Source organism: Mixophyes fleayi, chromosome 3 (genome assembly GCF_038048845.1).
Source record: "Mixophyes fleayi isolate aMixFle1 chromosome 3, aMixFle1.hap1, whole genome shotgun sequence".
In the NCBI taxonomy this organism is placed as follows: Eukaryota; Metazoa; Chordata; class Amphibia; order Anura; family Limnodynastidae; genus Mixophyes; species Mixophyes fleayi.
This window is the reverse complement of record NC_134404.1, coordinates 19,738,430-19,766,181: the sequence shown is the minus strand read 5'-3', so window position 1 is coordinate 19,766,181 and position 27,752 is coordinate 19,738,430. Positions and strand designations below refer to the sequence as shown.

General features: G+C 41.0%; 1 protein-coding gene across 2 annotated transcripts; it reads left to right on the top strand.

Annotated features, from left to right (window-relative positions):
- The first annotated feature begins 1,275 nt into the window (after positions 1–1,275).
- On the top strand, positions 1,276–26,385 carry DNAJC27 (DnaJ heat shock protein family (Hsp40) member C27). Of its 2 annotated transcripts, none has more exons than XM_075201175.1 (8): positions 1,276–1,429; positions 6,470–6,588; positions 18,596–18,678; positions 20,281–20,350; positions 22,011–22,175; positions 23,252–23,374; positions 23,470–23,630; positions 25,333–26,385. In XM_075201175.1, the coding sequence occupies exons 2-8, from the start codon at positions 6,502–6,504 to the stop codon at positions 25,463–25,465; spliced, it is 822 nt and encodes a 273-aa protein (XP_075057276.1). In that variant the 5' UTR covers positions 1,276–1,429; positions 6,470–6,501; the 3' UTR covers positions 25,466–26,385. The 2 variants fall into 2 exon arrangements, with proteins under 2 accessions (XP_075057276.1, XP_075057275.1); XM_075201174.1 differs by having other exon boundaries at positions 6,386–6,588.
- The last annotated feature ends 1,367 nt before the right edge of the window (positions 26,386–27,752 follow it).

The following is a 27,752-nucleotide window of genomic DNA, read 5'->3' as shown; positions in this document are numbered from 1 at the left end:
AATCTCACCGAGAATCGCGTCATTTGACGCGATTCTCGTGAATCACGCTATTTTGGAGGGTGGGAGGGGGCGGGACGAGGCCAATCGCGTCATTTTGGCCCCGCCCCGCCCCCCGTGAAACCGTAATTTACGTCGGGGGGGGGCAAAATGACGCGATTGGCCTCGTCCCGCCCTCCAGTCACACCCCCTCTCCCGGAAACTCGGTAAGAACGGCAGCATTTCCCAGGCAGCAGCCAGGTAACAACACACCAGTACAGTGTCACAGTACAAGTAGCCTCTAGAATTATGAATTTGCCCACCCCCAATTTTTTATTTTTTTTTAAGATCGGCGAAATTTGCTACTTGCTTGAGCCCTTGTCAGCCCACACTAAGAAAAGTTAATATAACGGCACATTAATCAAAGGGTGAAAAGCCCTATTGCCAGCGAAAAGGGGTTGCACTCAGGGGAGGGCTGGCAAATTTTGGCACGGGGGAAGCAAAACTCGACTCGGCAGCCTAATTTAAAGGAAAAAAATGCAGGTGGCCCCGTGACCCAGCACAAGGTAGCCCACTATGGGACCAGCCTGGGGCAGATGTCCCCCTACCACCCAGCCCAGCATGCCCCTGGTTGCATTAACTATTATTTTTGCATTGTTCTTGCTAGAGGGCAAAGTATAACTTTCTTCCAGCACATCTAGGTGGAGGGCACTACATGGGAGTCGCACACAGTATTTCAGTACCAGCAAAGAAGTGACTCTAAAGCAGTGTTGGCTAACCTGTGACACTCCAGGTGTTGTGAAACTACAAGTCCCAGCATACCCTTCCAGCAATAAGCTGCTAAATATTGGCAAAGCATGCTGGGACTTATAGTTTCACAACACCAGGAGTGTCACAGGTTAGCCAACACTGCTCTAAAGGGTGGCTCTCAGCAGTTCTGTCCTTAGTACAAGGCTGGCAGCGCCCACAACCAAAACTGGACAAGAGGATGTATGTAGAAAACAGGGACTACAAAATCGGGACATACATAGAGCTGTGGGCTATCTGACATAAGTCACACCCACACATTGGGACTCCTGGGGATGTGAGCTTCTTCCCTCACATTATTTACCTTCTGACACTACAGCATTACCCAGAACCATGGCTCCCTCTGCAGAGACAAACCTGGCTGGTTGCTAGGTTACCGTGTTGCATGCCGGGTATTGTAGTTCCTGTCGCTCTCCATCTGCAGCAGGGGGTGTGGCCAGTGGCGGAGGGGCGGGGCAGAGGGGATTGGACGCCTCCGCATCGTTAGCAGTTTGTTTGGTGCTAGGCGGTGACGTCACGTGTCCCCGCCTCCTCGGTCACGGTGCTGCAGCTGGGGGGTAACATGACAGAGGGGAGACCCCGGGGTGACTGCTGCCCCCCGACGGGGCAGATGGGGCTGTGAGAGACACTGACCCTGACTGTAGAGGTGAGGTGACCCCAGTGTGATATATACCTTATATGTAATATACAGTGTGTGTAATATACCTTATATGTAATATACAGTGTGTGTAATATACCTTATATGTAATATACAGTGTATGTAATATACCTTATATGTAATATACCTTATATGTAATGTACAGTGTGTGTAATATACCTTATATGTAATGTACAGTGTGTGTAATATACCTTATATGTAATGTACCTTATATGTAATATACAGTGTGTGTAATATACCTTATATGTAATGTACCTTATATGTAATGTACCTTATATGTAATGTACAGTGTATGTAATATACCTTATATGTAATGTACAGTGTATGTAATATACCTTATATGTAATATACAGTGTGTGTAATATACCTTATATGTAATGTACAGTGTATGTAATATACCTTATATGTAATGTACAGTGTATGTAATATACCTTATATGTAATATACAGTGTGTGTAATATACCTTATATGTAATGTACCTTATATGTAATATACAGTGTGTGTAATATACCTTATATGTAATGTACCTTATATGTAATGTACCTTATATGTAATGTACAGTGTATGTAATATACCTTATATGTAATATACAGTGTGTGTAATATACCTTATATGTAATGTACAGTGTATGTAATATACCTTATATGTAATATACAGTGTGTGTAATATACCTTATATGTAATGTACAGTGTATGTAATATACCTTATATGTAATATACAGTGTGTGTAATATACCTTATATGTAATGTACAGTGTGTGTAATATACCTTATATGTAATGTACAGTGTGTGTAATGTACAGTGTGTGTAATATACCTTATATGTAATGTACCTTATATGTAATATACAGTGTGTGTAATATACCTTATATGTAATGTACAGTGTGTGTAATGTACAGTGTATGTAATATACCTTATATGTAATGTACAGTGTATGTAATATACCTTATATGTAATGTACAGTGTATGTAAAATACCTTATATGTAATGTACAGTGTATGTAATATACCTTATATGTAATATACCTTATATGTAATGTACAGTGTATGTAATATACCTTATATGTAATATACAGTGTGTGTAATATACCTTATATGTAATGTACAGTGTGTGTAATATACCTTATATGTAATGTACCTTATATGTAATATACAGTGTGTGTAATATACCTTATATGTAATGTACAGTGTGTGTAATATACCTTATATGTAATGTACAGTGTATGTAATATACCATATATGTAATATACAGTGTGTGTAATATACCTTATATGTAATGTACAGTGTATGTAATATACCTTATATGTAATGTACAGTGTATGTAATATACCTTATATGTAATGTACAGTGTATGTAATATACCTTATATGTAATATACCTTATATGTAATGTACAGTGTATGTAATATACCTTATATGTAATGTACAGTGTATGTAATATACCTTATATGTAATGTACAGTGTATGTAATATACAGTGTGTGTAATAAACCTTATATGTGATATACCTTATATGTAATGTACAGTGTGTGTAATATACCTTATATGTGATATACCTTATATGTAATGTACAGTGTGTGTAATATACCTTATATGTGATATACCTTATATGTAATGTACAGTGTGTGTAATATACCTTATATGTGATATACCTTATATGTAATATACAGTGTGTGTAATATACCTTATATGTAATATACAGTGTGTGTAATATACCTTATATGTAATATACAGTGTATGTAATATACCTTATATGTAATATACCTTATATGTAATGTACAGTGTGTGTAATATACCTTATATGTAATGTACAGTGTGTGTAAGATACCTTATATGTAATGTACCTTATATGTAATATACAGTGTGTGTAATATACCTTATATGTAATGTACCTTATATGTAATGTACCTTATATGTAATGTACAGTGTATGTAATATACCTTATATGTAATGTACAGTGTATGTAATATACCTTATATGTAATATACAGTGTGTGTAATATACCTTATATGTAATGTACAGTGTATGTAATATACCTTATATGTAATGTACAGTGTATGTAATATACCTTATATGTAATATACAGTGTGTGTAATATACCTTATATGTAATGTACCTTATATGTAATATACAGTGTGTGTAATATACCTTATATGTAATGTACCTTATATGTAATGTACCTTATATGTAATGTACAGTGTATGTAATATACCTTATATGTAATATACAGTGTGTGTAATATACCTTATATGTAATGTACAGTGTATGTAATATACCTTATATGTAATATACAGTGTGTGTAATATACCTTATATGTAATGTACAGTGTATGTAATATACCTTATATGTAATATACAGTGTGTGTAATATACCTTATATGTAATGTACAGTGTGTGTAATATACCTTATATGTAATGTACAGTGTGTGTAATGTACAGTGTGTGTAATATACCTTATATGTAATGTACCTTATATGTAATATACAGTGTGTGTAATATACCTTATATGTAATGTACAGTGTGTGTAATGTACAGTGTATGTAATATACCTTATATGTAATGTACAGTGTATGTAATATACCTTATATGTAATGTACAGTGTATGTAAAATACCTTATATGTAATGTACAGTGTATGTAATATACCTTATATGTAATATACCTTATATGTAATGTACAGTGTATGTAATATACCTTATATGTAATATACAGTGTGTGTAATATACCTTATATGTAATGTACAGTGTGTGTAATATACCTTATATGTAATGTACCTTATATGTAATATACAGTGTGTGTAATATACCTTATATGTAATGTACAGTGTGTGTAATATACCTTATATGTAATGTACAGTGTATGTAATATACCATATATGTAATATACAGTGTGTGTAATATACCTTATATGTAATGTACAGTGTATGTAATATACCTTATATGTAATGTACAGTGTATGTAATATACCTTATATGTAATATACCTTATATGTAATGTACAGTGTATGTAATATACCTTATATGTAATGTACAGTGTATGTAATATACCTTATATGTAATGTACAGTGTATGTAATATACAGTGTGTGTAATAAACCTTATATGTGATATACCTTATATGTAATGTACAGTGTGTGTAATATACCTTATATGTGATATACCTTATATGTAATGTACAGTGTGTGTAATATACCTTATATGTGATATACCTTATATGTAATGTACAGTGTGTGTAATATACCTTATATGTGATATACCTTATATGTAATATACAGTGTGTGTAATATACCTTAGATGTAATATACCTTATATGTAATATACAGTGTGTGTGTGTGTGTGATATAACTTGTATGTGATATACCTTATATGTAATATACAGTGTATGTAATATACCTTATATGTAATATACAGTGTATGTAATATACCTTATATGTTATGTACAGTGTATGTAATATACCTTATATGTGATGTAATATACAGTGTATGTAATATACCTTATATGTGATGTAATATACCTTATATGTGATGTAATATACAGTGTATGTAATATACATTATATGTGATGTAATATACCTTATTTGTTATGTAATATACAGTGTATGTAATATACATTATATGTGATGTACAGTATAACAGGCATAAATATAACCTAATGTGCAGTGTATCTAATATACCTTATATGTAATGTAATATACAGTATATCTTATATCTAATATACCTTATATGTAATGTAATATACAGTATATCTTATATCTAATATACATTTTATGTAATGTAATATACAGTATAACAGGCTATGGCTGCCCCCATCCCTGGTATAAATATAATCTAATGTACAGTGTACATAATGCAATGTTCTCACTCTATATCTAATATACAGTATATCTATTATAGCTAATGTAATATACAGTATAACAGCCATAGCCTACCCTCAATATAAACTAATGTACAGTGTATCTATTATATTGTATAACTGATCTAACATATCATATCTAACGTACAGTATATCTTATATCTAATATACAGTATATCTAATGTAATCTATCTCCAATATACCTTAGATCTTATGTATTATTCTCTGTATCTAATATATCTTATAGCTAATGTAATGTACAGTACATCTAATATACCTTCATTATGCCTTATATCTAATTTAATGTGCAGTATATCTAATATACCTTATATCTAATGTAATGTACAGTCTAATGTACCTGCAATATGTTATCTAATGTAATATACAGTATATCTAATGTAATATACCGACAGTATACACTGATATTCCTTATAGATCATATACATGTAATACACAGTATATCTAATGTACCAACATATATGTGCTGCAATATACAATGTACCTGATGTACTGATATACAAGCACTGTAAAATGCAGTATATATAATGTACCTTTAATATACAGTATATATAATGTACAAGAATACATGCACTGCAGTATTTGTAATATTTGAATACAGTCACTTATCGATTATTTATATTCTATTGGCATAAATACACTGCAGTATACTGTATTTATAATACATGTGCTGTATTGTACAGTACTTATAAAAGCTTATCCACCCTGACATAATCCCCCATATGCAGTGTTTGTATTGCACTTTTTGTTCATTTACTTGATATTGTTTCTTCCATACTGTATTGTTCCGTATTGTATCTTATTTCTCTGGGTATTGTACATTACAATACCTAAATGGTACTTTTTACTTATTACATATTTGTGACTAAAGAGCTATCATATTTAAGACAATATTTCAAGACATTTTACATTGTGTTTTGTGGATTCGATGAAATTCTCACCACTAGTTAGTAGGACCACTGACACGTGTGTGTGTGTATATCTATCATATATATATATATATATATATATATATATATATATATATATATATTTCTTTCATAATCCTAATATGCATGTCTATAAATGTCTGTTTTTGCACAGGTGTATGTATATACAAGCGCTCCTGCGTTTATCGTCGGACCCTCACACCGCCTCACACCGCTGTTCCTCCCTTCTGTCTCTCAGCCTGGGGTAGGAGTTCCAGATACACCTCTGACATGGAGACTAACCTGCAGAAGAGGAAGGAGAACCGCAAGGCTCTTCGCATTAAAGTGATCAGCATGGGGAACGCTGAAGTGGGCAAGGTAAGGGATAGTACTACATAGTCACTACACCTGAGAGGGAGGCAAAGTGCACAAGTCCCGCTGCCATATTCACAACAGACTGGAGCTAGTTCTGTTGCGGACCACAGAGGAGAGGGTTGCAGTAGTCCAGCTGGGATATGATTAGAGCATGCCCCAGTATTATACTTGTATCATGAATGAGAAAGGGACGAGAGATGTTTTTAAGCTGAAGTCGGAGGGCAGTTGCAAAGCTGCGAGAGATGAGGTAGCGCCAAAGTTTACCCCTAAGGGTACGAGCTGGAGGAAATGGAATGTTACAGTGATTGTGAAGAGGGCAAATTGCAGGTTAATCATATGGAATAAGTATGGCTTTACCAGCATGTAGGTCACTGGCTAGTTTGGTTTAATGAGGAATTGTTTGGAAGAATATAGGAAAGTGCCAGGGAAGAGATAACGATAGATGTTAAGGCTGGAATAAATATCCAGGAGGAATGAGATGTCAAGGAGAGAGCACGTGTAGTAAGCTGTGATTTGGAGAGCGGACAGGACGTCCGAGAACCCTAAACACTATATCTTGTAGTCCGCGCCCTCTCTGCTGTATCAGTGATGGATGGGGGACTGTTCCCTCTTTACTCAGCTGCAGAGTCCAGGAATCTCACCTGGTCATAAAGCAGGACGTTGGATTACCAAGATCTAGTGAGCAGATATATGTGTTGCCTATACCGTAAATATATCTTTATCTTCTGTTGATATTTGAGCAGATTGGATCTATTTTGATGCTGGTTTGAAACTTTGTCACTAGATGGCTAAAGGTCGGGCAATAATCATCCGTCCAGCAGGATATTGTATCAATATGGTGGTTTCCCATATGTCATACACTCTAGTAGAACAGTGAAAGCAGAATATTGTAAAGTAGATTGTCGAGTTTTTTTATATGCACACTTGTTACTATTTAACACAACAAGTGGCATTATGACACAATACATAGGGATAGAAACTGGCTCTTTAAGGTTTTAAAGTTACAGCCACCTCTAAAAAGCTCTGTGTTGTGCTTTGAAATGTATTATTTGTGGTTCTCCTCCTCTAGATAAGAGCTGTGCATAAGTTATATTGTAGTCACCTGGAAGATGGCACAGTGGTTAGCATTGCTCCCTCACAGCGCTGGGGTCATGAGTTCGAATCCAACCAGGGCCCGATCTGTGTGTGGAGTTTGTATGTTCTCCCTGTGTTTGCGTGGGTTTTCTCCCACAGTCCACAAACCTACTGGTAGGTTAATTGGCTTCAGACAAAAATGGACTTGTAGGTGTTTGGGGAATTTAGACTGTAAGCTCCAATGGGAACAGGGACTGATGTGACTGGTTACTTATTCTCTGTACAGGGCCACATAATATCATTGAGGCTATTTAAATAAACATTGAATAAATAAATAAATGAAAAGCACATAAGGCCTGCATATGCATTGCACTGGTCCCTTTTTAATTGCTACATCCTGTTGTGTCCTCTATTTCTGAAAAATATAATCACCAGTTTAATCTTACAGACCATGTTACATTTGCTTGTGAATTTGCTGTATGTGGAAGTTGTGTTCTAGCAGGATGGACATAAAGTAGTGCAGATTGTTGCACATTCCCAGTCTGTTCATGAACCGGATTGATGGAATGACATGCTTCCTGCTCCTGTGTACACTGACCTGTTCAGACCTGTTCTCAAATAGTCTGTCCTTTCCCCTCAACATTTCTGCATACACCATTGTCATGTCACACACAGTATACTGACATATCCGTGCTTCAGGGTGGCTATGTGCAGCCTGAGTAATTTGTGGCTAAGCACTGAAATTTTGTTTGAGTTCTGGCCTATCCATTCACTAGAAACCAGTGACATCACTGAGAATGCAGCCTATCCATTCACTAGGAACCAGTGACGTCACTGAGAATGCAACCTATCCATTCACGAGGAATCAGTGACGTCACTGAGAATGCAGCCTATCCATTCACTAGAAACCAGTGACATCACTGAGAATGCAGCCTATCCATTCACGAGGAACCAGTGACGTCACTGAGAATGCAGCCTATTCATTCACGAGGAATCAGTAACGTCACTGAGAATGCAGCCTATCCATTCACGAGGAACCAGTGACATCACTGAGAATGCAGCCTATCCATTCACGAGGAATCAGTAACGTCACTGAGAATGCAGCCTATCCATTCACGAGGAACCAGTGACATCACTGAGAATGCAGACTATCAATTCACTAGGAACCAGTGACGTCACTGAGAATGCAGCCTATCCAGTCACTAGGAACCAGTGACGTCACTGAGAATACAGCCTATCCAGTCACTAGGAACAAGTGACATCACTGAGAATGGAGTCTATCCAGTCACTAGGAACCAGTGATGTCACTGAGAATGCAGCCTATCCAGTCACTAGGAACCAGTGACATCACTGAGAATGCAGCCTATCCAGTCACTAGGAACCAGTGACATCACTGAGAATGCAGCCTATCCATTCACTAGGAACCAGTGACTTCACTGAGAATGCAGCCTATCCAGTCACTAGGAACCAGTGACATCACTGAGAATGCAGCCTATCCAGTCACTAGGAACCCGTGACATCACTGAGAATGCAGCCTATCCAGTCACTAGGAACCAGTGACATCACTGAGAATGCAGCCTATCCAGTCACTAGGAACCAGTGACATCAGTGAGAATGCAGCCTATCCAGTCACTAGGAACCAGTGACATCATTGAGAATGCAGCCTATCCATTCACTAGGAACCAGTGACATCACTGAGAATGTAGCCTATCCATTCACTAGGAACCAGTGACATAAGTGAGAATGCAGCCTATCCAGTCACTAGGAACCAGTGACATCATTGAGAATGCAGCCTATCCAGTCACTAGGAACCAGTGTCATCCCTGCGGCACGAGTAAGAAGTAGAATCACCAGTACCTAATGTATTTATAGACTTTATATTGGTTAATTTCTTTAAAGTCGATGTCCTCCCAAACTATTTTTTGCAGTATAGGAGGCTTTATGTAATCAAATAAATATACTTACCTTGCAGGCGTAAGTATTCGCCAGCTAACTTTGTTTCTGTCCTCCATGGTTCGCCTGTAATGGGGGCCAGACATTGTGATTTGTATTCCAGAGAGACTAAATGTTAACCCTAAAAAAAATCTGAACTTGCCCGCTGGGTATCCTGTATTCTGTGGCTGGAGCAGATAATAGCCGATCGGAAGAAAGGCCCTGTTTCTGGGAGCTTACAATCTAATGGGAAGGGGCGAGGCTGAGACAAGAGGCGGTCACACGGGGGAGAGAGCGGCTGAGGGCTTTCAAATGGGTGACAAATTCTAGAGCTGTAGGGGGTAATTTTAAGATGTTATTAAACAGTTCCATTTAATCACTGGCAGATCTTTGTTCTCAAGAGCTTGCAATCTAAAGGATATATTTCCTTCTGCATTCATTCTCCTCTGTGATCTCGGTGATGGTAGTCCAGTGTCTGGCTGGATAAAATAGGAGCCTGTCTTGGTATGTATTATTCATCTAATTGCATTATAGTCCACAGAGATTAAGCTCTCAATTGTGTTTTGTTCTCCAGCTGCATTATTTACAGACAGAACTGTTTTATATGAATTATTTAATTGCAGCAGTGGGTTAATCCACTGCTGTTTTATACAAGGCTGTACATTAAATAACTATTAGGTGACTTCTGAGTGGTAGTCTGAGCACATAGATAGTTACCGCTGTCAGGCGCCGTCCCCGTGTCTGCGCTCCTACACGGGGCCGGGCGCCTGCTTCCTCCTTGCCTCTCGCGTCTGGTTGCTCTGCAAACCAGACACACTTCCTCCTCCCGCTGGGCTTCTGGTCTGCGCATCCGTGTCCCGTTTTGCTACTCCGAGTCTCGGTGGCGGTGTTTTTCGTCATCACCGCCACCGTTAATTAGGACCAGGTCCCTATTTATTCTAGCCCTGGCACCGGACTGGTGCCAGAGTATTGGGTCCCCTTGCTCCAGCACTACCTTGTACTATTCTGCTATTGATTCCTGTGTTTGACCCGGCTTGTTCCTGACCTGTGTACTCTTTCTCCCTTGGCTTATCCTGATACCTGTGGTTTGACCCGGCTTGTTGACTTCGCTTTTGGATTTCCCTCTGTACCGCTGCTGCCTATGTGGTTTGACCCGGATTGTCTGACTCGCCTGCCAACTCGCTTCACTGATTACTCCCTCCGAGGACCGTGACCTGTGTACCTCCTGCGACGTAGTCCAAACTAACTTTCGGGGGTCCCTGGCGAAGACCTGGGGCACGTTAGACTCCGCTCCTCCTTGTGGCGTAGCGCTAAAATCAGTAAGCAACATCTCCGCCATCAAATATGTTGCAACCGCCTCTCCTGATTGATAATCCTCTTACTTCTGGTGCTAGTGGAGTCATTTTCAGAGTGAACCATGTGTCCAGCTCCCAAGCTGTGAAATCTGAGATTATTGCCTTCATTGTAATGGAAGCGCCACACATAGCATATTTCTTCTTTAAACCAATTAAATTGTGAAAAAGTGTCAATCAAGACCTGTACCTAAAAGTAAATATTAGACAGCTTATCTGTAAATGATCTGCACAGTTGACCTTCTTCTCCTCATTAATGAACAAATCCAGATATACCTGTTACCTGTGGGGATTTTATCCAAGGGAGAGGACGGCCAGTTCAGTAAGCATTGTAGTAGTTTAAAAAGAAAGATGGCCTCTGTCACTATTTTTAGTGAGTTTTATACAGCATAAATGTACGAGACTTCGTACTTCCTTACTATGGTAAGAATGGTTATACTAAATATGGTATACCATCTGCAGGCTGGGCGGCTTTTGCTACACCATTCTCCTCAGTCAAATTTGTAAGTGCGTGTTCAAAAGTGGCATCATTGAGCTGGTGGCAAGCAAAGTCCTGCAAAGGACATAAAGTTGTTATTGTGGACTAGTCCGTATCCTCACCGACGGGCGCTGCTTTCAACCTGTCCAGGGTTCCCTGAATGGTAAATCAAAAAGGAAAAAAATGATCAGGCGCTATACAAATTAGTAACAGAAATTAATTACTACTACACTCCTACAGATCACCAAATGCTGCTGTAAAGGGATGGTGTCAATCCCTGGCTGATACTGCAAAAACTGAACTAAACAGTGTAGTATGGGGTCTGTAAAGTGTTAGTTGTGTTTAATGACAAGTTGTCTTCTCTAGTAACTCAAAATAAATCAAAATAATCACTAAAACATAAAATATTTAACTTTTAATCATAAATATTAATAAAAATAAACACATTAATTTGAAAAAACTGACATACGAATTAATAAATATAAAGGTATATACTGTAATGCGCATTACTGTTTATATTATTAATTTGTATGTTGTTTTTTTCGAATTCATGTGTATATTTTTATTATATTTATGAATAAAAGTTAAATGTTTTAGTGATTATGTTGATTTATTTTGAGTTACTAGAGAAGACAATTTGTCATTGATGACAATTAACACTTTACAGACCTCCTACTTCGCTGTTTAGTTCAGTTATTGTAGTTCCCCGAATAGTGTAATTTTCGTGGAGGTGCTGCCATTATCCCTAGGATAGCATTCTGTTTGGCAGCTCCCAAAGATCAAGGTCCAGACACTGTGATTTCCTGGGAACATTGCTTTCTCCTCTTTCGCTTTCTCTCTTTCGTTTTCACTTTCTTTGTCTCTTTCGCTTTCGCTTTCTCTGTCTCTTTCTTTTGCTTTCTCTCTCTCTCTTGGCTCGCTTTTGCTCTCTTTCGCTTTTGCTTTCTCCCGCTTGCTTTTGCTTTCTCCCGCTTGCTTTTGCTTTCTCTCGCTTGCTTTTGCTTTCTCTCGCTCTCTCTCACTCTCTCACTTTTTCTCTCTTTCGCTTTTGCTTTCTCTCGCGCGCGCTTTCTCAGTCATCCAATCTGAGGGGCACTGTTACTATAGGGTTGTATGAGGGCGCATGGAGTTGGCACTTAAATAGTTAACTAACTGCTGCTGGCTCCTACCCTCTGCAACCCCTGATAGCCTCAGTTTAATTTAAGTGCCCAAGGAGTTAGGGTGTTGTTTAATTGTGCTGTTGCTTTTTTTTGGTTACTAGTATGTTCTTTATTTTATTTTAGTTCCTATCCTGGAGTACAGTGTAGACAGATACTCCAGGATAGGAACTAAACTTTTTCTTTTGTTTTTGCTTTTTATTTATCTTAACTGTCCACAATACAGGCTTTGGGCTTGTTCTTAGGGTGACAGCAGCCGCTCTCTGCAGCGCTGTCACTGCCGCTACTCTGGGACAGGCGCTGCCGGCAGGCAGAGAGCGCACAGGCAGGAGAAAGCTGGATATATTGGGAGATACCATGTTCCCCACTAAGACGGAGGGGGACCGGTCGCAAGACCAGTCCACAGCAGTGCCTGACTAGGTCAGACTGCAGAACCACTGGGTACATGTCTAATTGTCACTGTACCGCAGGCAGATGACACAGAAGGTGTGTACCATGCTGTAGTTGGCTGTCTGCAAGAGCCTTGACAGGAGGAGGCAGTGGAGGCTTTCCCCCTGCTAGATGGTTTGTCCCGTGAGTGCAAAATTTCTCGCCGAATGCAGAGAATGACGAGGTTTCTCAAGTGGCTCTATGAGGAGAAAGACTTGCGCTGTTGCTGACGTCTTCCTTCCTTACCCTGGTACCCAGCTAAGTGTCATTTTCTTAGTTGTTAAACTGTGAGAGACACATGCAGTCAATCTATTTTAGTGTATTTTCTCCATCTGTGGGTTAAATTTAAAGGTATATGTAGTAGGGATGAGCGCACTCGGATTTATGAAATCCGAGCCCACCCGAACGTTGCGGATCCGAGTCGGATCCGAGACAGATCCGGGTATTGGCGCCAAATTCAAAAGTGAAACTGAGGCTCTGACTCATAATCCCGTTGTCGGATCTCGCGATACTCGGATCCTATAAATTCCCCGCTAGTCGCCGCCATCTTCACTCGGGCATTGATCAGGGTAGAGGGAGGGTGTGTTAGGTGGTCCTCTGTGCTGTTTAGTTCTGTGCTGTTTAGTTCTGTGCTGTTTAGTTCTGTGCTGTTTAGTTCTGTGCTGTTTAGTGCTGTGCTGTGCTGTGCTGTGCTGTGCTGTGTTCTGCAGTATCAGTCCAGTGGTGCTGTGTGCTGTGCTCTGTCCTTCTGAGGTCAGTGGTGCTGCTGGGTCCTGTGCTGTGTCCTGTTCAGTCCAGTGGTGCTGTGTCCTGTGCTCTGTGCTTCTAAGGGCATAGTTATTTCCCCAATATTCCCCTGTGTTTAAAAAAATAAAAAAAAGTTTTTTTAAAAAATACCAAAAACTACTTTAATATTTTTTAATTACCACAAAATTTTCACAACCAATCCTGCAGTATAAGCCCATTGGTACTGCAATATTACCAAGTTCACACATTCAGCAGTAAAAGTCCAGTGGTACTGCAATATTACAAAGTTTACACATTCTGCAGTATTACTCCAGGTACAATTATTGGTGCGAATCATAAAAGTTCAGGGTTTTTAATATATTGTGGTGACCCACTCCTCTACGCAGTCCAGGTACAATTATTGGTGCGAATCATAAAAGTTCAGGGTTTTTAATATATTGTGGTGACCCACTCCTCTACGCAGTCCAGGTACAATTATTGGTGCGAATCATAAAAGTTCAGGGTTTTTAAGATATTGTGGTGACCCACTCCTCTACGCAGTCCAGGTACAATTATTGGTGCGAATCATAAAAGTTCAGGGTTTTTAAGATATTGTGGTGACCCACTCCTCTACGCAGTCCAGGTACAATTATTGGTGCGAATCATAAAAGTTCAGGGTTTTTAAGATATTGTGGTGACCCACTCCTCTACGCAGTCCAGGTACAATTATTGGTGCGAATCATAAAAGTTCAGGGTTTTTAATATATATTGTGGTGACCCACTCCTCTACGCAGTCCAGGTACAATTATTGGTGCGAATCATAAAAGTTCAGGGTTTTTAAGATATTGTGGTGACCCACTCCTCTACGCAGTCCAGGTACAATTATTGGTGCGAATCATAAAAGTTCAGGGTTTTTAATATATATTGTGGTGACCCACTCCTCTACGCAGTCCAGAAAGATACCTTGTTGCAACGTTTTGGACTAATAACTATATTGTGAGGTGTTCAGAATACACTGTAAATTAGTGGAAATGCTTGTTATTGAATGTTATTGAGGTTAATAATAGCCTAGGAGTGAAAATAAGCCCAAAAACTTGATTTTTAAACTTTTTATGTTTTTTTCAAAAAAAATCCGAATCCAATACCTTAAATCCGAACCGAGACCTTTCGTCAAGTGTTTTGCGAGACAAATCCGAACCTCAAAAATACCGAAAATCCGGATCCAAAACACAAAACACGAGACCTCAAAAGTCGCCGGTGCACATCCCTAATATGTAGTTATTTAAGTTTACATATCTTTGGAGGGGCTAGTCTGCCCTGGTGGTTATTTTGAGCTTACTCTCAAGTTAACTTTACATGTAAGAAAAAAAAAAAAAAGATATATATGTTATAAAGTAGAAAGAGAGTAAAGCAAGTAAGTAAGAGGTCTTATTTAACTGCCAGACGCGGGTTTTGAGGTTGAGAGCCTAGCGAAACCCCGTTCCTGTTACCCACCCACCGTGTGTGTGTGTGTGTGTGTGTGTGTGTAGTGCTTGCTGCTTCTTTTTGGTGTATTCCTTACGGCTAGTTATCATGTCTGATAAGGGTAAATCTGCCGGTCTCAAAGTTTATGTCTGTTCAAAATGTTCTGCAAAACTTCCGGTGGGACAGACGCACCGGGATGTGCTCTGTGGACACTGTGAAGCCAGGGTCCAGGGCGAGCGGGCGCAGGGGGTGTCCTCGCTGCCTGCGGGGGAGCCGGCGTGGGTGTCTTCACTGGCCCAATCGGACTCTTTACTTGCACAGCTCATTACCCAGCAGGCGGAGGCACAGGCAGCTCCTGTACAATCCACGGCAGGTTTTTTCCCGTCCCCTCAGTCTGACCAAGGGGAGCCGGCTTGGGGAGAAGGCTAGACTGTTTAAATTGCATCTTGTATTCCCCTGGTCTACTTCATCCCCCCCCCACCCCCCCAGGGCCAAGCGGGGTACCAAGGTTTTGCGCAAGTGCAGGGATCCCTTGGCAGCGGCAGTGGATGTAATGACTATGCATTGGGAATTTCATATGTGGTACTTGTTTCCTCCCATTCCCATGATTCAGCTTGTACTTCGACGGGTGGCACTGGGGGGTCATCCAGTAAATCTTGTTGCGCCAAACATGCCCAGGATGGTTTGGTACACCAACATTTTTCTGAGACGGACCTGCTTGGCCACTTCCTCTCAGACCCGACTTATTGGTTCAGGGACCTTTTCATCTCCATCACTTTGTTCGGTTAGCTTTAACGGCATTGCTGTTGAGGCCGGCATTTGGCAGGCAAGGGGTTCTCCTCCGGTGTCATGCAGACCTTGATGATGGCCAGGAAGCCATCCTCGGCATGCGTTTACAATAGAACAAGGCTGGCTTATGTTAAATGGTGTGAGACTCATTCTTGACAGTCGTCTTCAGGTTTCTGCGTTATACGTGTTTTTTCAACGCCGTCTGGCTATTCTGCCAGAAGTTCAAACCTTCTGCCAGGGAGTGTTGCACATCATACGTTCCGCCGATAGCGCCCTGGGATCTCAATTTGGTCCTTGGTGTTCTTCAGAAACCACCCTTTGAACCACTGCGATTGGCTGAGCTCAGATTTGTGACTTGGAAGGTGGTATTCTTGTTGGCTGTCGCTTCTGGGTGTCAGAGCTCGGGGCCTTATCCTGTAGGGCTCCCTACCTGATTTTTCATGAAGACAGGGCAGTCTTGTGGACGGTGCCTTCTTTTCTTCATAAGGTTGTTTCAGGTTTCCACGTGAACCGGGATATAGTGCTTCCTGCTTTTCATGAGGGTTCTTTGTTAGATGTTGTGTGGGTTTTACGCACTTATGTGGATAGGACCTCTGCTTATCGCAAGACGGATTCTCTTTGTTTTGTATGACTCCCATAAGAGAGGTTGGCCGGCATCCAAGCAAACCGTTGCTCGTTGGATTACATCTACGATCCGGCAAGCTTGTGTGAGTTCTAGCCAGTCTGTGCCAGAGAGGCTCATAGCTCACTCCATGCGTTTGGTGGGGCGTCTTGGGCTGCTCGTCACGGTGGATCAGCTGTGCAGGGCTGCTACTTGGTCCTCTGTTCGCACCTTCACCAGATTTTACCAATTTAAAGTTATTGCTGCTTCGTATACTACCTTCTGGCCGCAGTATTTTGCTTGCAGGGGTTCCCGAGCAAACCTTCCCTTAGGGGCTACTTTAGAAGGTCCCCGTGGTAGCAGTCTCCCCTAGATTAGCTGAGAAAAGAGGATTTTGGTGCTTACGTCAAATCTCTTTCTCTGAATTCATCTGGGGGACACGGCGTTCCCACCCTTTTGCTCTTCTGCTGGATGTTTGTTTGGTTCCTTCCTTGGGGCTTTTCTGTTATACTGAGACTAGCAGGGGTTGCAGAGGGGAGGAGCCAGCAGCAGTTAACTATTTAAGTGCCAACTCCATGCACCCTCATACAACCCCATGGTAGCAGTGTCCCCCAAAAGAGATTTGGCGTAAGTAACTCAATTTCTCTCTCTCTTTCTCTTGCTTTCATCTTGCTCGCTCTCGTTCGCGCTTTTTCTCGCTCTCTTTTCCTCTTGCTCTCCAGTTCGCTTTCTGGCTCTCCCGCTTTCTCTCGGTTCTCCCACTCTCTCTCTCTCTTTCTCTCCCTATCTATGATGTTCCGGCATTCATATTTATATATCTTTTCATATTTCGATCAGAAACCTAAGAGCTTCCTACTACTCTGTAAACATTCCTATATATAATTCTTGCAGGCTATATGACCATAAACATATCTTATGAAATTATTTCATTTGATTGTTTCGTTTGAGCTGTCTGGATATAGAAGAATCATATTAAATATCCAGCCTGCTTCTTGCCTTTATTTTTTTATTTTTATATCTGTCTCTTCCTCTTTGGGTAACAGAAATTTGTTCCACTCCAGTTAGTGTATTAAGTATATTCCTACAGTGTAGTCAACCAGAGCATTAGAATGTAAGCAGCACAGAGTATTTCAGTTCAGCCACCTCCTGTGTGTTCATGTGTGGACATATTTGAAGTGGGAAAGTCTAGGCCAACATTTAGCCAATTGGAGCAACTAAATGATAATGCAAGGCTTTGTAAATAATGTGGGAAGATTGTGGTGTCATACGCTCCTTTATATGAGACCATATCGAAACTTGTTATTTTTGTTGTACTGTATGTGACCTTCTATTTTCAATGGAAGAAATACTGACGGGGTTAATGATGGGCAGCACGGTGGCTTAGTGGTTAGCACTCCTGCCTCACAGCGCTGAGGTCATGAGTTCAATTCCCATCCATGACCTTATCTGTGTGGAGTTTGTATGTTCTCCCTGTGTCTGTGTGGGTTTCCTCCGGGTGCTCCAGTTTCCTCCCACACTCCAAAAACATACTAAGAGGTTAATTGGCTGCTGTCAAAATTGACCCTAGTCTGTCTCTCTCTGTCTGTATGTGTGTGTACATTAGGGAATTTAGACTGTAAGCTCCAATGGAGCAGGGACTGATGTGAATGAGTTCTCTGTACAGTGCTGCGGAATCAGTGGCGCTATAAAAATAAATGGTGATGATGATTGTCACTGTCAGCATATTGTCAGTGTGGAGACGTAGGCTTTTTCCCTGTCAGCATTTTTCATGTAAGTGTCAGTATTTCTTCCTCCAGCATTTTGTACACAGCCCGTACTATAAGGGAAGCTGGCACATATAGTGCATTTTAGTGTATATATGTAAATGCATATGTACTTTAAACTCTGTTATGTGACTCTTGAGACACCATGTGACACTATCATATAAGACATGCACAGTATAATCAGTGACACAAACACTGGTGACGGCTTCATAACTAACAAGTTCTTTTTATTGTCTTCTCCTTAGAGTTGCATTATAAAGCGTTACTGTGAAAAAAGATTTGTTCCCAAGTATCAGACCACCATAGGGATCGATTACGGTGTAACAAAGTAAGTAGCTTGGCTTCATTGTACATCAGCACCCGTGTTCCATGTCTGTATGAGCCGCAGTTCCTGAGCTATTCCACCAGTTTATGTCATTCTCACGGAACTGCCATGCAATTCAGTGATTGCATGTGTCACAAGGTTATTAACTTCATCTCTCACCATTACTGCTACTCCATACCTTTACATACTACATGCATTTATATTGTAGATGGCTTGTGTAGCAGTCAAACTCTCATGTTACATCCTAATTTTGCCCCTTTTTTCCATGGTGCCTTTATCCATTTTAATGGGCCCATTTTCCTGATTTATTTATTTATTTATTTTGCTCTATATTTTTCTGCATTTGACAACACCAATATATTTTCCCACATGTAATATTTAATAGTGCACTAGGTAGTCATTTTCTTGTTGTACAGTAGTTGTTTGATGTCTGAATACTGCACATACCATCTACAGGACTGAATGTGTTTGCACATGTTGTCATTTGTAAAGTGCCTTGTGTGTGTTTTCCTTGTTTTTGTTAAAGTTTTGGGTGTCTTTAAGGCTTTTCCCTGATTTTACACTTTCCTGTCACACTCGGTGCTGGCGGCCATTTTTTTCGCTGAACCACGGCTCATGAGAATATCTGATCACTGGGAACCAGCGCCTCGTGTATATAAGATAGGCTTTGTGCATACAGTCAGGCATTTCCTCAGTGACATACTTGCTAACTTTTCCTCGTTGGCTTCAGGGAGATCCCGGGGGAGGTGGGCGTGCAGGGGCGTGGCTTGACAAATCTCGTTATCTTGGTCTATTCCGGGAGAGTTGGCAACTATGCGTTAAAGAAAAGCAGCTAATGAATCTCTAGAGACTAAAGTGTCTTACATTTCTGTCTCCATTACTGAAGTCATGTTGTCTTACCTGTCAGTCTTTGATTAAATCTTGGTCTCCATGAAAATGGCCACCTCCATAGGCATCAATACATGGACATAGGACACAATTTCTGAACTGTGTCATCATGCCACAGATGGCGAAGCCAACCACGTCTTGTACTGGCTCAGCATCAGGGAGAATGCCAGACTCTTCAGGGAGTGAGGGAGATCACCCCTATTTCAGGGAGTCTCCTTGACATTCAGGGAGAGTTGGCAAGTATGCTCAGTTATGGCACTGATTCCTGGCGAAGGTGGCAGGTCCAACTTTATCCATTTTTTGACTATATATTTTGGTGCCATTTGCATTCGGAGATGTCAGAATTTGGACAAATGTTAAGTGTAACTTTCATGGGTCCGACAGACCATTGCAAGTTACAGCGGTGGGACATTTAAGAAAACTGGTGCACAGGAGAAAAGATACTGTCATTTATAATCCATAAGAAAGTTAATGAGCCTTTTTATGGTGCGGGATAGAAAATAAAAGCACAGTTTTGCTTTGCTGGATCACCTATTCCTGTGCAGCCGGAAGACTGGATGTTTCGGAAACGCACCATAATATTTCTCTGTAGATTCTGAATGAAAGACGAGAACACTCCATCCACATTGTATAATGGGAGGGTGAGATTACTGAGACGATTGCTAAGATATTGTTATTGTATTTAACTGTAACCGTGATCTAATTTTCTATTTTCAGGGTACAAATAAGAGAACGAGAAATCAAAGTGAATATATTTGACATGGCGGGTCATCCATTCTTCTATGAGGTATAGCGAAATAAAGTCACCACAATAAATGTCTAAGGAGAATCTTTACACAGATGCAGATTTTAAGCTTTAAAGGTTCTCCTTTTCTTTTCTTTTTTTTTTTTTTTTAAGTACAGACTGTTCAGAGACTGCATCAGTATAAAATAATCACCCCCTCCCCTCGTTCGTCCTGTAGAGGGAGCCCTCTCGGTAATAGCATGCGCAGCAGCTCGCTGTCCCAAGCCCATCAGTAATATAATATATATTATAATATATGCTCTGTCCTCTGCTTCAGAGAAGCACCAGTCTTTCAGCAGATTACATTCTACAGATAAGGGTCTGAGCTATGTACTAACATGTAAAGGATAGGTTCACCTGGTCTGCAGTTTTCCCTGTATTGCGGCCACAGGAAGATTGCTGTCCTAAAGTCCACCGGTTATATATTGTTGTATGATGGTACAAGTCTGGAGTGTGTCCTTTTAGGAAGGAATCTTATTATTTTAATATTACTAGTTAACATTCTTATTTGTTCACAATCTTGGTAATACACGTTTACTGCAAGTTGTCCGTTCATATATGTATTAAAGTGTACCTGGCACCTATAAGGCAGTGATGGGGCAATCTGACACACATCAAAGGCCGCATGTATGGCCCTCTAGTCTTCAAAGCGGCCACACATTACCTTTATTCTTAGTAATAAGGTATTATGTTTATTCAAAGTATTAGACACCACATGCTCTTAGAATAAATCTGATGTAGTCCAAAATACTCAGCACGCCTCTCATACCCTCTCACTGGCCCTAAAATACTCCTCACCCTTCCCACTCGCCTCTCAAGTTTCCCATGTCACACATCCTCCGCCCAAACGCCTCTCAAACCTCACAATTATCTCTCATTGGAAGTACCAGTGACCATTCGCTCCTAATCTTATGCTTCTCTACCTTGCTCTAATGATGCAAGCAGGAATCACGCAGATCCTTCCAGGTGAGGAAGCAGAGAGACCACTTGGTGCAGACGGCACGTCCCACCTATGTGCTGCAGGCCCTGTGCGACCTTCCTGTGTTGTGGGAAGGTCATGTGATGCTCATGTCAGCTGCTCATGGCAAAGGATCAGGTTCAGGGTTATGCTCTACTTATGGCTCCATGAGTCTTGCCCTGGGCCCCAAAAACTCAGTGGGGCATAAAGCAGAGACTATGAGCTGGAACTGATGGGGCAGGAGGAGCTGGGGGCTGCGAGCGAAGGCTTTATGGGTCACGTATTGCCCATCACTGCTATATACAGTTGAGGCAGCCATTTTGGAGGCTGCACCAATATTAATGCCTCCGAAGTTATTGGTTCATAGTGACTTAATAGGCGTCTTCTAATCATTGGCTCAGTCTACAAAGTTCTCCCACTGGATGTAGACCTTGACAAATCCTGGTCACCGGGGTGATTAAGAAATGTCCTTCATCCCCTGTCCTGGAAGCCAGGTGAGTGTGACAGCCGTCCCTCCAGTGCATATTCTGGAAACCTAGTTTGCGGCAGTTGCAGCTCGCACAGCGTTACAGCACGTTGTGCGGTTACTGTGACAAAGCCGCGATCTGCAGGCCATACCAATCAATAACCGATAGAGATGTAAATTGTAAACTATCTTATGAAGAATTGTCACTGAGCACTGTTATGTTCTGTCCGCTCTCCAAGGTCCGCAACGAGTTCTATAAGGACACGCAGGGGGTCATACTGGTGTACGACGTGGGTCAGAAGGATTCCTTTGATAGTCTTGACGCCTGGTTAGCAGAGATGAAACAGGAACTCGGCTCACAAGGAAACATTGAGAACATAGTCTTCGCGGTTTGTGCCAACAAGGTGAGCGAGGCCCCAGCGGGTCTGATGTTTTATGAGGTTCATACAGAAGTCATGTAGTGGTACCATATTAGCCAGCAAAACAGTTGCGGGATCAATATTTTAGGAGAAAACCGCAACAAGTGTTTAATTGTAATGGCTCATTTCATACACCCTGCACACTTTATTATTATTATTATTATTACCATTTATTTATATAGCGCCACTAATTCTGCACCGCTGTACAAAGAACTCACTCACATCAGTCCCTGCCCCATTGGAGCTTACAGTCCAAATTCCCTAACATACACACACACAGACCAAGAGAGACTAGAGTCAATTTGATAGCAGCCAATTAATCTACCAGTATGTTTTTGGAGTGTGGGAGGAAACCGGAGCACCCGGAGGAAACCCACGCAAACACGGGGAGAACATACAAACTCCACACAGATAAGGCCATGGTCGGGAATTGAACTCATGACCCCACTGCTGTAAGGCAGAAGTGCTAACCACTGAGCCACCGTCATTGGTCCTGTCTCCATTGTTTGCAATTGAAAAAAATGCATTTTGTCCCCAAAGTTTTCAGTGTCTTTTTAGAGGTCAAAAACGGCAAGTTCTCAGGGTACAAATGCTCCGTCTTCAGACAGAGTTTGTCTTATTGTAGACCAGTCTCTATACATCAGTCATGATGTAAACCTTCAGATGTTGTTCTGATTTACAACAAAACTGATGCTGCAACAGGCACCAATAGTGCGCGCAAGCTGCGTTTATAACCGGTACATGGTGCAAGTGGCAGGAAATCGGCGTCATTTTAAACTGCAAGAAAAATAAAGGAAGGATCTAAAAAATTCCAACACATGTATGTGTATAAACATATATATGAAAATAAATCAAAAGTTAAATCAATATGATATAAAATACCAAAGCTGCTGTTAAATCCAGGTTGCACTGAATCTATCAATGTTGACAAAGATATAGTGAGCATCAGGATCGGCTCTTGTGTGACCAGCTTTAGAGAACCAGCCATTTATAGATGAAAGTTTAGCATATCTTTTATAGAACATACTGCATACACTGGACCTCTGTGTATCTTCTTCCAGATTGACTGTACAAAGCATCGCTGTGTGGACGAGAGTGAAGGGCGTCTTTGGGCAGAGAGCAGAGGATTTCTGTATTTCGAAACCTCGGCGCAGAGCGGAGAAGGAATTAATGAGATGTTCCAGGTAAGGCCTGTGGTCCTCTCCTGTCCTTCCGTTACATCCATCTGTTTTCTGTATCGAGTTGCGGTAATCTCTCTCTCCCTCTCTCTTTTTATAAGGCTTTCTACTCTGCCATTGTGGATTTGTGTGACAACGGTGGGAAGAGGCCGATGTCCTCCATTAATATCGGCTTCACCAAAGAGCAGGCGGATTCTATACGCCGGATTCGCAACAGCAAAGACAGCTGGGACATGTTGGGGGTGAAACCCGGTGCTACCAGGTATTATTATTATTATTATTATTATTATTATTATTATTATTATTAATGTCGTGGTTCCCCGGCCATCTGTTGCGGTGCCTCTTTCACTAAGCTCCACCCATCATACTGAGTTTCCCCATTGCCTCCCGACCACAGAGCAGATATACCTACAGTAATATGGTTATGGAGGAAAGGTGTGAAAGCAAACATATCCTGTAATACGTCGGGGTGGCTCACCAGCCTATTTATTTAATAGAACATACTCTTTAGGATTTACAGTATTGTAAATGTATTTCTCTTTCATCCAGTCTGGGGGACACTGCTTACCATGGGGTTGTGGAGGGAGCTTGGGGGAGTTGGCACCTAACTAGTTAAGTTTTAGTACTGCCGACAGACCCCTCCCCTCTACAATCCCCCTGGACTCTTCAGTTTTTTTCAGGTGCCCTGGAGTTGGGCAGCGTTTTTTATAGCTAGTGTAATCTTAAATTTGTTTATTTCTTTCTTTTATTTTAGAACCCTTCCTTCGTTCCGAAGGTAGTTTCGGCTTTTCACCTTAACCAAGACATTGTAGTCCCGGCCTTTTCATCCTCTTCCCAATCTGATCTTCAGACTATGGAAAAGTTGGATGTGGTTAGGGCTCTGCGCATCTATGTAAAAAGAACTTCACAAATTAGACGTACAGATTCTTTGTTTGTCCTCTATGATGCTAATAAGAGAGGCTGGCCAGCCTCAAAACAGTCCATCGCTAGATGGATTACGGCAACCATTAGACATGCTTACATAAAGGCTAACCATCCTGTGCCAGAGAGACTTACGGCCCATTCCACCAGATCGGTAGGGGCGTCGTGGGCAGCGAGAAATGGGGCCTCTGCGGACCAGCTTTGCAGAGCAGCCACCTGGTCCTCTGTCCACACGTTTACAAAATTTTACCAATTTAATGTATTTGCATCTACGGATGCAGATTTCGCTCGTAATGCTTTGCGAGCGGGATTTTCAGAGTAGTCCCACCCTTAGGGGGCTGCTTTAGAACGTCCCCATGGTAAAGCAGTGTCCCCCAGACTGGATGAAAGAGAAAAGAGGATTTATGTACTTACGTTAAATCCGTTTCTTGATTCCGTCTGGGGGACACTGCGATCCCTCCCTTCTTCTGTTCTTCTGTGTGCTCTTGTTTGACTGGCCTTACTCCTAGGGCTTTTTTAATAAACTGAAGAGTCCAGGGGGATTGTAGAGGGGAGGGGTCTGTCGGCAGTACTAAAACTTAACTAGTTAGGTGCCAACTCCCCCAAGCTCCCTCCACAACCCCATGGTAAGCAGTGTCCCCCAGACGGAATCAGAGAAACAGATTCAACGTAAGTACATAAATCCTCTTTTTTTAAAAAAAAAAAAAAAATTGCTGTAAATTGGATTTATTTCACATGATAACCTTGTTCCTCTGCGTAATATTATATAATAATGCGTGAGAGCTGCCATGTCCTCTTACCAGCCAGATAGAATGATCTATATTCCATAGACTAACTGTACAATGCCCCCTAGTGGCCGTCACTATGAGCTTTCAATCTCTTAATCAGAGGGTGCGCTTTTGTTTTGTTTGTGTTACTTACCAATGCACGCCGTCTGCTAATTACCACATCAGATTACGTCTGTCTTGTCAGCAAGTTACATTTTTACTAGATAAATTGATGCTTTGTTTTGTTTTTCCCAATAAAAACATTGTTCATTTCAGGGAAGAAGTGAACAAAGCTTATCGCAAGCTAGCGGTGCTCCTTCATCCCGACAAATGTGTGGCTCCCGGAAGCGAAGACGCTTTCAAGGCGGTTGTGAACGCTCGCACGGCCCTTCTGAAGAACATAAAATAGAGAGCGGCTCCGTCTTCCATATGTACCGTCAGCGATGCCAGTGGGGTCATCCAACGAGAACTTTCCAGCACTAGAAGATTGTAACGAGGCTTTATTCCTCCTCTTGCGGACAATACGGCGGGAGATCTCTGCATGCAGCCACAATCTGATCTCCCTTCCATCACCACTCGCAGAGCGTGGTGATTATGCACCTACAGAGCTTGGCTTCTACATGTGCTTCTGTAATTATTGTGGTATAAGCACAACCGTTAGGTTAGGTAGTTACGTTACCAGTCTTCTTGCTTTTCTTGTCTATTTATTGTCATAGTGCACGTTCTGTTTGTGTGCGCGACGGGGGTGATACGGTATCCCGACATTTAAAGCAAATGGAAGCATTTTCTATTCACTAAAAGTTATATCATTGTTTTTTTTTTTAATGTGTTTGTTTTCCTGCTACACCACAACTTTAAAGGGAACCATGATTTTAAAGAGAATAGATTTTATTAACATCGTGTTTTTACGGACCGCACTGTTGGTTCTGTGTCCCAGAGGATCCCAGCCGTTGGCTTCATCATTCAGCAAAGTGAAACGTTAGGATTCCGTCTCTCCCGTTCTCCCCCCAACATTGCTGGTTTATTATAGATTACTGACAGAACACTGTAGAACATTATGAGACACTTTGTAACATGATATTGTGCGGCGGAGTCGTGGGAAGTGTTGAGTGTTGGAACCGTGTAAGATGGTAGAAAAATGCAGCTCACAGCAAGGACCCATCCGAAGTACAACTTCCAATAGCGGTACGCCTGGAATCTAGCTTAATGACTAGTTTAAACACACCTAATTAACGGTGGAGGTTCTTTTTAAAAATAATTATAAAAGTTTAAGCTGTAAAAAGAAAAAGAAAATGCAGTTATTTATAAATAAAAATCATGTCACCAGAACATTTTGTGCTTTTCTGAGAAGAGCGAGAGAGATCTTTGAGCTAATAGGGATAATATACAAATAAGCAGCTCTTGTTCAGAAGGATGGCCTTCTGGGAAATGCCAGGTGCATGACAGCCCTGTGGATCGGTGCTTTAATCTCTGTTTTTTTTTAGAGCCTGATGCAGAGTTGTGCTGACTTTATTTTGGTTTTGCTCTTAATTAAAAGCCTGAATGTTAAGTTCCTCATAGCTCATCAGAGGAATCTGTACTTCAGATTATTTGCTAAAATAGGTAATGCACTTGATGGATTGTACCTTCCTTGGCACCTACAAACTACAGCAGAACTATAGGGAACCTAAACACAAACATTAGGCAGGATTTACTAAGCTGCGGGTTTGAAAAAGTGGGGATGTTGCCTATAGCAACCAATCAGATTCTAGCTTTCATTTACTTAGTACCTTCTACAAAATGACAGCTAGAATCTGATTGGTTGCTATAGGCAACATCCCCACTTTTTCAAACCCGCAGCTTAGTAAATCTAGCCCATTGTCTTTTATTATATGAAACATTAAGTAAATTGCAGTGATCAACATTGTCCTTTTCATCTGTTTAAAGACAACTTCTTTTCTGTTACCTAGGAGACTGCAGTCCTAGCAATAGAATGTTTACATTTATGTGTACTTTAAATAGATAGATAAGCTCAATTTGCTTTAAGCTTTTTCACCCATTTAGGCAGCTGTTCAGCCATTGGTTTAGGCAACTGTGATGCCGTAAAGGTTCTATAGCAGTAATAAGGTTACTGTTTAAGTGAATGGAAAAACAAACTATATGCCTTGTTATAGAAAAAAAAGAGGACGCAAATGAAACGCCTTGAAACAATGTACGGAGACACGGAAACCAGTGTACAAATGTTTATAGCTCTTTCAAGTGATACGTGATAGCTTCCAAAGCAACTATACATCCGAGGTTACTTTAGGAGAAAAAAAGGAGAATCTTACCCTAGAAATCGCTATCGAGCAAATCCCCATGTATAGAAGTCCTCATGCCAAACAATTCTCCATGGAGACTGGTAAACTGTAAGGAAACGTGTTGCCGCGTTTGGAACGCGGAATTGGGGCCATGTTAAGTGTGGTCCTACAACCCACCCTTTCCCTGTCTGCGCATTGCAGCCTCCAACCCAGGTGTAAGCGGATCTCCGATGTGACCAGGTTACTAAGCTGTTAGGTGAATATTATTGTGTATTTATAAGGTTACACAAAGAAGCTCACAGTGCCATACAGTGAGGAAGTTGAGTATTTCACAATGAAGTACCAAAAGGCAAAGTACTGAACGTTTAAGAAACATAAAACTGTACAAAAGGCGTAATAGGAGGCAGGATGTATAAG

Excerpts from the sequence above, each read along its gene's own strand:
- DNAJC27 (XM_075201175.1), top strand. The coding sequence starts at position 6,502 with ATGGAGACTAACCTGCAGAAGAGGAAGGAGAACCGCAAGGCTCTTCGC. Across the intron at positions 6,589-18,595 it reads GGAACGCTGAAGTGGGCAAG|AGTTGCATTATAAAGCGTTA; the intron begins GTAAGGGATAGT and ends TCTTCTCCTTAG. Across the intron at positions 20,351-22,010 it reads GTCATCCATTCTTCTATGAG|GTCCGCAACGAGTTCTATAA; the intron begins GTATAGCGAAAT and ends CCGCTCTCCAAG.